The following is a 10,004-nucleotide window of genomic DNA, read 5'->3' on the forward strand; positions in this document are numbered from 1 at the left end:
CGGAATGAAAACAAAGGAAACAATAGATAACAGCTGATCAACACACAGACAACATATGGACTCGACTATCTCAAAGAACCGATACAAACTCTAACGTGGCAGCACACCCGGCTCCAGCCCTGAACTCACGGGTACAATGGGGGTGTCGAGGCTCAGATGTGCAGGGATGGTGTAGATGTGCTGTGTGTATAGACTACCTCCTGTAGACGACAATGCTGGACCATATATGAAGAAGATCATCGTGATGACCCAACAGCTACTACTTATATGTCCAACCATAGAGCCACCAACGGCTCATAAATGTCAGCCATCTAAGTCTATCTCCAAACTCGGTGGTGGTGGTGACCTAGCCACGATGTTCACTAGACCACCGTCTGTATCCCTGCCACGAGTCACTTCCAGCCTAGAGAGTCCGTCCAGTGTGAACCAGACCAGACCAACTGTACTAACTGTGTGTCCTGTGAAAGTGACATTGTAGCCCTGCTACAGGTTGCCTGCCACAAAACCACTCACCATCTCGGTGAGACAAAACAGTGAGACTAGAGAGAACATTTGAAACACGAGGAAAAAAGGGGAAAAAAGCACAGTACACTCTGACTGAAGAGGGTGATGTTTGGAGAAGATTTTGAGTTCCCATGAAGAAGTACTAATGAAGCAATGTCGATATTTTGCAAGATATGCTGAAGCAGTAATGACCCCAGCGCAATGAGGTAACGAATGACCCAGCTCAATGAGGTAAGCTGACCAGAAGGTAAAAACAGAAGACTCTTAGATTAAGTAATCCCACAAGGCCCCTGATGAATTGCAGTTATGTGCAATTGGCTGGAGCTGAAGGGGAGTAGGTAGGGGAGGCTGGTGGTTAGGCTAGATAGGGGCGAGAGGGGAGGGGATGGTGTGGTGAGGGTGGGGCGAGGGGTGGGTAGGGGGGGCGAGGGAGTGTGAGGAGGAGGGTAGGGGCGAGGGGTGGGTAGGGGGCCGAGGCTAGGTGAGTAGGGAGCGAGGGGTGGGTAGGGGGCGAGGCTAGGTGGGTAGGGGGGCGAGGGGAGGGAGAAGATAGGGACAAGGGTGAGTAGGGGGCGAGGTGGAGGGACTAGGGGCAAGAGAAAGAGTGTAGGCCCTAGGCACGAGGGCTGGTTGAGGGGGGGGGGGGGGGGGGGGGGGTAATAGAATTGCGTAAGGGGAGCGGCTAGTTGAGGAGGAGTAGGGGGACGAGTTGGAGAGAGGGTTGGGCGAGTTGGGGAAGGGTAGGGGTACGAATTGGGAAGGGGGTTGGGCCAGTTAGGGAGGGAGGGGGGGGGGGGGGGGGGGGGGGGGGTGTAATCGAATTGGGTAAGGGGAGCGGCTAGTTGAGGAGGAGTAGGGGGACGAGTTGGAGAGAGGGTTGGGCGAGTTGGGGAAGGGTAGGGGTATGAATTGGCAAGGGGTTGGGCCAGTTAGAGAAGGGGGGGGGGGGGACGAGTTGGGGAGGGGGAAGGGCAAGTTGGGGAGGGGTAGGGGGACAAGTTGGGAGGGGTAGGGGAACGAGTTGGGGTGGGGTAGGGGGAAGGGGAGTAGGGACATGGGTAATGGTGAGGGAGAGGGAGGGAGGGGTAGTGAGGGGAGATGGCACTCACGCGGAGAAATATCATGATTAGGGAATAAATCAAGCTTGAAATCAACATGGTTTTTGTTGTATCTGGTCTTGAGGAAGCTTTGTGAAGGGAGTTCGCTAGACCCAGAGGAGAGCTTTGTTCTGGTCGGAAAAGCAGACACCAATGGGGCTGATGTTGAAGGGGGGTGAACTACTCTAGAGGAGATTTCTGTCCGCTTCTATGATTCTTCATAGGCTCACCAAATCCAAAGGCTTCCACCAAGGGCGCATCAGGAGTAGCTTCTATGACCTTCAACCTTTGAGTTGGCTCAGGTGGCTCGTTACTGTGGAAACAATGGAAGAGGGTGTACCTTCAGGCAAAGAGTTACTGTGGAAACATTGGAAGAGGGTGTACCTTCAGGCAAAGAGTGAATAGACTCCATACTAGGGCATAGATTTGGTAGCATCCAACCACTCCAACAGATCCTCGTCTGACCCGTCAAGTGGAGTAGGCTGTTTCAATTCAAGGCTGGTTGCTAGGGACAAAGAACTATGTTGCACGATGGGATCCATGCCTCCCTCTAGGCGAATGGGTTGCATTGGGGAGCCAGGAGTATGTATCCACATGGCATCGTTTCCCCAATCATGAAGTGCTTTAGTGTGTCGCAGCCATGGTCTACCGATGAGCAAGGGAAATCCGCCCTCAACCTCGGGAAGACGAACCACAACAAAATCCAAGTTAAAAGTAAAGTCTTGTACTTACAGAGGCAAATTGTCCACTATGCCCACTGGGTAGACTGTCTGTTGGTCGGCCAATGTAATTGTGAAGGGAGCAGGGCGAGTAGATTGTAGACCTAGAGCTAACATAGTGAACTCGGGCATTAGGTTGATGTCAGATCCACTATCCAATATCACTCCTAAGAATTGCTGACCCAAGACAGACAATGTCAAGCGAGGGCTTCTATAATCAGTGAGGGGAGCAACGGAATTGGATATCATATAGGACTCTGATGGTCGCACTGGGAGGTGCCCGCAACTAGGACCTGCTCCGGGGTAAAGGGATTGAATAACTGCAAGGGTGTCACTTTTGAAAATCGCATCTAGCCGCAGCATGTCATAGAGGAACACTTGTTGGAAAGTGTTCTTCAAGATTGTCTTTGCTGTAAGCTTTTCTTGTTCTACGAGTGGTTTCTCTGGTACCTTGCTCTTCTATAGATCTGAAACTGCTTCCAAGAAAGCTTTATCAATATCGGAGAGCAAAGATTTGGATTCTTTCTTGGCACTGGGGGATGGCTTGTCAACAGCTGAAGGCAGGGTATCCACTGTTGTGAGAATGTGTGGGGGAGTTGAACTTGCTGGAATGCTAAGACCGAGAGCAGCTCTCTGGGCCCGAGTGAGGACACCCGATAGCTCCTCTATCGACTGCATCTTATTTTAAAGGGTAACCATGTGGGTAGAAAGGGGCGGCTGAGGAACGGTGCTAACTGCTATCAAATTGAGCTTGGGAAAGGTAAACTCATTCTCGCTTTGACTTGGGTTAGAAGCCGTGGATGCACGAAGTTTAGGGCAATCCTTACTGTAGTGATCCTTCGTTTCAGGGCAATGACGGCAAGGAGGGGACCCTTCTGGCAGAGGGCATTTGCTTTGGTAATGACCATATTCCCCGCATCTGTAGCACAAAATGGGCCGATTCAATGGACGAGTCAAAGGGCGAGGTTGTCCTTGCTCCTGGTGCATGGAGTTGGAGGTGGAAGCATAGAAGCTTTGAGGTGATGACGGAGCATAGGTATGATAAAAGCTCTGAGAGGGAAAAGTACTCTTCATACCTTGCATAGGAGGGGCTGTCAACAAAGGTGGCATATGGTGTGGATGGCCACATGAAGAAACCATGTTGGTACAAGTGTTGGCCCTTGTTGAAGAGTAGGACCAAGACATTGCTGTATTTGTCGCAATCCCTTGAGGTAGTAGCAGTCCTTACCCTCATATCCAGACTTTTCGCAGAAGTGGCAGTAAAGGAAGGGCCGAAGGGGACATTCATGTGGAGGGTGCCTTGGAGAGCGGCATGAGCTACATCAAACCATAGCCTTAGTCTCCTGCTGAGACTTGAGCTCTTCTAGCTCGGGCTTGATCTGTTCCAATGCCTCGTGATGTGGAGGCTTTTCCTGTCTAAGAGAGAAGGACCTCTCCTCTTGAAGAGCTCGCTGTAACTTTAGGGCTTCCAGTTCCTTACGTAAAGAAGTTAACGGATCAGAAGGACTTTCCGAAAACACTGAGGAGGTCTCTATCTGAGGGGAGTTGGTGAACAGCTTCCTAGCTCCCTCTATCCTAGTAGCAGCCGCAACAAACTCCTCCACAGTGGCGTCAGGTCGGAGACTCTCGGAGTTTTTGCTGGGAAGTTTTGGGAAGAGTCTTCTCCACCCACTTCTTAACCATAAATTCCCCTGGTTGCTATGGAAGCTTGGCAACCAGAGACTTGGTTTTAGTCATGAGTTCAGAAAAAGTCTCCTCTGGCTGGAGCACCATGTTGGCCAACTCATCCAAAACCTTTTCCTGGAAGTCACCTGGCCTGAATGCTGCACAAAATTGTTGTCGTAAAGTGGCCCAAGTTGCAAAGTGGTTCTCTGCAAACTGACTCTACCACTTGTTTGCTAAAACCATCCAAGGTAGATGGAAAGAGTACCAAATAAGCATCTTCTCTATTAAGCCACGACCTCTACAAAGAGATACAAACCTCCTTGCATGGTCGTCTGCATCTTCTGAGGAGAGTCCCTTGAAAGTAGGAAACTTGATGTTTACCTTGGCCAAAACACTGGTCAACGCCTCCATGGCCTCTTGCTCAAGAGCCTGTTGCTCAATAGCTTGCTATAACAAAATGGGAGAGAGCTTTACTGGGGAAGGTGACCTGAAAGATGTAGAACCGGATGGAGGAATGAATGATGCCGTATGTGGAGGTATGGGTGATGACGTTGGTGGACTTCTACTAGGTACCAAGGGTTGATGCCTTCTGTGGTAGTGCTTCAGAGGACTCAGTAGTGCACTTTGACGCTCTAATGACTGCCTTGTATGTGTCATGCAATAACCACCAACCCAACAAGCTTTGGGCAAGAAGACTTTTAACTGGTGAACACCGGTATAGACTCTACTAGACCAGGGAGAGTGACTAGGCCACCTGCTGGACCAGGGACAAGGAAGGACTAGACCAGGGACGAGAGCTCAGGACCCAGGCGAGAGAGGACCAGACCAACAGGGCGAGAGACTAGGTCAGCTAGACTAAGCTGTCTAGAGTGAAACTGGACCAGACCAAAGAACCGATACATACTTTGGCGTGGCAGCACACTCGGCTCCAGCCAAGAACTCACGGATACAATGGGGGTGTCGAGGCTCAAATGTGCAGGGATGGTGTAGACGTGTTGTGTATAGACTCGCTCCTCTAGACGACGACGCTGGACCATATATGAAGAAGACGATCGTGATGACCCAACAGCTACTACTTATATGTCCAACCATAAAGAGCCACCAACGGATCAAAAATGTCAGCCATCTAAGTCTATCTCCAAACTAAGTGGTGGTGGTGACCTGGCCACGATGTCCACTAGACCATCGTCCATATCCCTACCACATGTCACTGTCAGCCCAGAGAGTCCGTCCATTGTGAACCATACCACACCAACTGTACTAACCGTGTCCCCTATGAAAGTGACACTGTAGCCCTGCCACATTCCCGTTTCAGGGTTGCCCCTTAAAAATCTCCCCACTGGCTGCCTAGTTGACTTTGCGGCAGAGTTCTAAAATGTTTACCTTGTCACGCGGACAGATTTCATGGCCCCAATATAACAGTTACATAAATTTTAGGGGATGCTTCCATTGGGCTGCCATTGGTCTTCTAACCATCTATCCCCATTGGGACCGCCCAAAAATGCAATGTGGCCCAACTGTCGAGTACTTTCCTTTGGTGATCGCACCTTGACTCTGTGCCTTTATTGAGTTCACTTCCTAGTATCCACCTTGACTTTGTGCCTTTATTGAGTTCACTTCATAGTATCCACCAGCTTACTCAGTGCGACGGGGGGACCTACATGATCTTGAACTGAGCCTAGACCATTTGCAACTTCAAAAAGAGGGTCTCAAAAATTAAACAAAAATCATTGGAAAGAAACCAACAACTAAGGTTAGCAATTGCCACATCCTCATGATAGTTAACAGTTGCAACGTCCTCGTGGCAGGCCATGTGGACGATTTGGCAGTCGAGAAATCGGTCTGTTTTTGGTAAGTTGCCAATTCAGAAATTTTCCTTTTTTCAGACAATCTTTGCGTCGGTCTCTTTATGATTGTCTGTCTCTACGCGAGATTGATCCATCATCGTATGCTCTTTTCTCAGATGTGTTTTGATAATGCCTTTGTTCATTATGAACTTCAGCATTTCTTGTTTATGATACCTTTTGTGGGTTTTGTTCAATGCCTTTGTTCATTATGAACTACAGCATTTCTTGTCTATGATATGTTTTGTGGGTTGTTATCAATTTCAGGTTTCCCACTAGTAGAAAGAATAAAAAAGAATTTCGTATAGTCTCCGTGTTACAATTCTTTTACACTTATTCCTTTGAAACAATGATGACACCATATACCTCATCTCGCAGAAGGCCAGGAACTAGTGCATACACCTCAAAGCAATCACGCTGCCAAAGCATGTAAACAGCAGACAATGAATACAAGGAACATAGTGACTTGTGTGAAGATGATTGGTACACCATTGCTAAAATAAAAGGATAATGTGACTCACAGCTTTATGCACATTGACTTTCACCCAATCAGCTTCTGGACCCTCATCTGTAACCCAAATATCGTCTCCATGTGTGGAATTGAATCCACTTCGTTTCCATCCTTGCTTTCCGTGGTCATGCTTCCCAGTCTTCTTCTTTTGAGCAGAAAAGTACGAAGGATCGTCAACTTCTTCCAAGTTCTCATCCTTCACTGGGCCCTCCAGAAGAGACCTCGAACCCTTGTTTCTGGAAGTCTGCATTCCTCTTTCAAAACCAATTCCTTTCTTCTTCCTCAAAAGACCTAAAAAGTTTCTAACGCGTCAGAGGCCTACCAATTGCTTTGGCTTTTAGTTTTAGATAAAATATCTATACCGAGTTTTAGCTGTTTTGCACGCTTGACAGAGGAGGATGGTGCTTTCTCCTGCTAACAGATCGAAATAAAGAACTAAAAATTTACCAGCACTTTTGAATAAAGATATTACTTTTTTCAATGTAGAATAAACAACCTGTTACCTTAACAATTGGATCCCCAATATCCCCATTCCCAAAGAGTCGCTGGGAATGCCAACCTTGCATTGCCCTTGAGGCTGCATCTCGTCTAGCCCGTCCCAAATTTGGCATAAAGCTTGGCTATAATCCCAACACACACAGTGAAGGACCTTGTTAAACTAAAAGTTTTCTGAGAACATTATAGCATGACGTGTGATCACAGTCGATAGAACCACTTTTAATCAGAAAATGTGATCATTCACGACAGTGTAGACAATATAATCATCCGTTCATAATGCACACTATCCCAACTAACATCATCAAAGCCCAATAGTCGGTGTAGAACTAGGTATCATGTATATGCATACACGAGCAGGCATACACAAACACCAACCACAAACACAAATAGCCATGAGCACATCTATCCATAGGTCTGCGCAGTAAATTTCTGTCATGGATGCAGAAATATAGGAAAGACTCAGCCACAATAAAACCTGGCACAAAATAAAGCATTGAATGAGGAGGGGGGGTTTGCAGGTTCTAAATTGCTGATCCAGAAATTTCCAGGGCTTTTTCTCAACTTCTTATAACAATGCAGGGCTCCTTTCAGTTAAAATAATCACATGTTGAGCCCCCTTGTCATATTTAGTGCTGCAAAGGCAGGAATTTTCCAAAGGAGATGTGAGTCAATCATGAAGATTTAACTGACAGTCTCTGCTCCCCAACTAAACACCTCAAAGTTGAGCACTTAATGCCTTTCCCTCTATCAGGTTATCAGGTGTGAGAACCTAGGAGTACTACTATCAACAGTTCAAAAAGGCTCTCCTCTGCATATCATGACATAATTCCATTGCCAACCCTTTTTTGTGCCTTGATCAAGTAACTAAGGCCCAAGATTCTCTAAAACTTGTCTCTAGGACCACAAGATCAATGTAAAGCATAGAGGTGATATAAACTCTATGCTCATCCTAGTTTGAGTAGGTAGATGTTTTGTTGGACAAAATAACAGATGGACCAACTCCAACAAAGCAACAGCTCTGCAAGGCTAGGGCAACCTCCACAAAAAAGTTGATATCAAAGATAAGGTACCACATACTTCTAATTCTATACATATTCCAATATACACCTATGCAACAAGGCTTAATGAGTTTTTCCCACCATTCTTGCATCAAACTATTGCATAGTTTCCAAGCAAATGCCAGGGCAATCATTGCTTGAAAACTAAAGCATGTCTCATGCTTTACCATTTCCAAGCTTTCATAGTCCATTATCCATAAAATCCAGTCTAAACACCTCAACCATGCCAGTATATAAACAGCAGAAGCGCAGAGAGAGAGAGGCTCCTCGTCCAAGAGTCTTCAGTGTGCTGCTGTTACAGGAGATGGGAGTACCCACAGAGTTGATCTCGAGAGTTCTGGCTTTATACAGGACACTCGTGGGGCAGGTTCGTACTCCTGAGGGGTTATCTGAGCATATTCACTCCATTGTTGGAGTGAAACAGGGATGCCCACTCTCCTGTTTGGTTTGTATGTAAATGAGGTTTCAGATTACATTGAGAGGGGAGCACAACTAGCAAGGACATGGATTTCATTACTGTTGTATGCGGATGATATTGTGTTGATCTCACATTCGGCCGAGGGGATGCAACAACGCTTGGATGCATTGCACACAATGCTAGTGATAGTGGCTTGTTGGTGAACCTTGGAAAGACCAAAGTTATGGTGTTCAACACCACAGTGGGTTGGCGGGACAGTTGAATATACAAACGCATACACTTACCTGGGAGTAGTCTTCAATGTTCCAGTGTTCTCCTTGAGGAGCCATGGGATACAATGTGCTATTCAACAGATGCCCACATCATCACATCAGCTAGAGATTGAGACTTGTAGATTTAGGAGAGTACCAAAAGAGGCCACGTACAATGTGGTCGTACTATTTATTTTGGCTTTTTGGTATTTATTTTTACTTATTTGACATGAGTGTGGGTCAGGCAAATCTTGATGAGGGGGTACTTAAGGACCCCCATCTGGTATATATCAAGCATTGAGCCCCCATTGTACAATCTATCTAATTCATTACTACGTCCATTGGTTCATAGCAATCTCTCTCTCTTGATGAGCGCGAAGCGGAGTGTCCAAGTGAAAGAGCACGCAGAAATGTGTAGGGTGTGCACCTTGGAGAGGGGCGAGTGCAGGCAAGAAGAAGCATTTGGGCCTTTAACCCAACAACCTCCCACCTAAAGGCATAAATGGCGCATTTAAGCTACGTGACTCCCACCATCTCTATACATAGATGATGTTGTGCTTTGGATAAGCACTTAGTGAGAGCATCTGCTGGATTTTGTGATGTATGGACCTTAACACTAGTTTGGTACCAAAAAGGACACTTTAGTGTCCTTGTTTTGCGAATTTAAATAAAATGGTACATGAAATCTAGAATACATCTCAAGAAATGCTTTTGCAAACTTATAAAATGTTATTCAAAGTACTCATAGAAATTATAATCCCTCACTTTTGATCATAACCTCAATAGTAACTACATTCTACGCAAATAACTACATTTTTATCTAGTCCCATAACTAAGTTATGAAGCTCAATTTCTTGATATAATAAGTTTTTTCTTATCCATACACCTTGAAATCTATTCAAGATCTTATTTTGATCAAAAGTTATATTCAATTTATGAAAATTTTGTTAAAACTGCACTAATTTTCTATGATTTTTCATCTTAAAACTTATCATTATAATCTTAATTAGATATTAATTTTGGCAAAAGTAAAATTTGGCTATGTTCTTCACCTCATACTTGACCTAAGATATGAACATGACCTCTTAATGTTTTTTCTAGTTTCACCAAATAATTATGACAAGTTGCTAGAAAAACAAGACACTTTAGTGTCTCAGGACATTTGAGTGTCCGATTACAGAACTAGCGTTAACCAATGTAATAAGGGCATCCTCAAGCACTTCACGTATGAAGTGATACCGCACATCAATATGCTTTGTCCGTGCATGAAACATAGCGTTCTTTGCCAGACATATGACGCTCTGGCTATCACAACTAGGCATAGGTGCCTTAGCATGCAAACCAAAAATACTGCATAGGCGTGCTAACCAAATAGCTTCTTTCGAAGCTACAGTGGCTGAAATATATTCAGCCTCTGTCGTAGATAATGCAACAATCTT

The 10,004-nt window shown here is 45.8% G+C and overlaps 1 protein-coding gene across 1 annotated transcript in view; it reads right to left on the bottom strand.

The window, feature by feature from the left end:
- Positions 1-6,996, bottom strand: part of LOC147416773 (AT-rich interactive domain-containing protein 5-like) — a gene marked incomplete at its 3' end in the record, with an annotated part of 30,292 nt that extends 23,296 nt beyond the window's left edge. The window contains exons 1-4 of the mRNA XM_086508063.1: positions 6,844-6,996; positions 6,703-6,751; positions 6,351-6,631; positions 6,196-6,246 (exon numbers count right to left, since the gene is read on the bottom strand). Of these exons, the coding sequence (XP_086364189.1) occupies positions 6,196-6,246; positions 6,351-6,631; positions 6,703-6,751; positions 6,844-6,951 (489 nt within the window). The remainder of the gene's footprint in view (positions 1-6,195; positions 6,247-6,350; positions 6,632-6,702; positions 6,752-6,843) is intronic.
- Positions 6,997-10,004: the final 3,008 nt, after the last annotated feature.

This window comes from Adiantum capillus-veneris, unplaced genomic scaffold (genome assembly GCF_014529385.1).
Source record: "Adiantum capillus-veneris isolate H3 unplaced genomic scaffold, ASM1452938v2 Hic_scaffold_468, whole genome shotgun sequence".
Lineage (NCBI taxonomy): Eukaryota > Viridiplantae > Streptophyta > Polypodiopsida > Polypodiales > Pteridaceae > Adiantum > Adiantum capillus-veneris.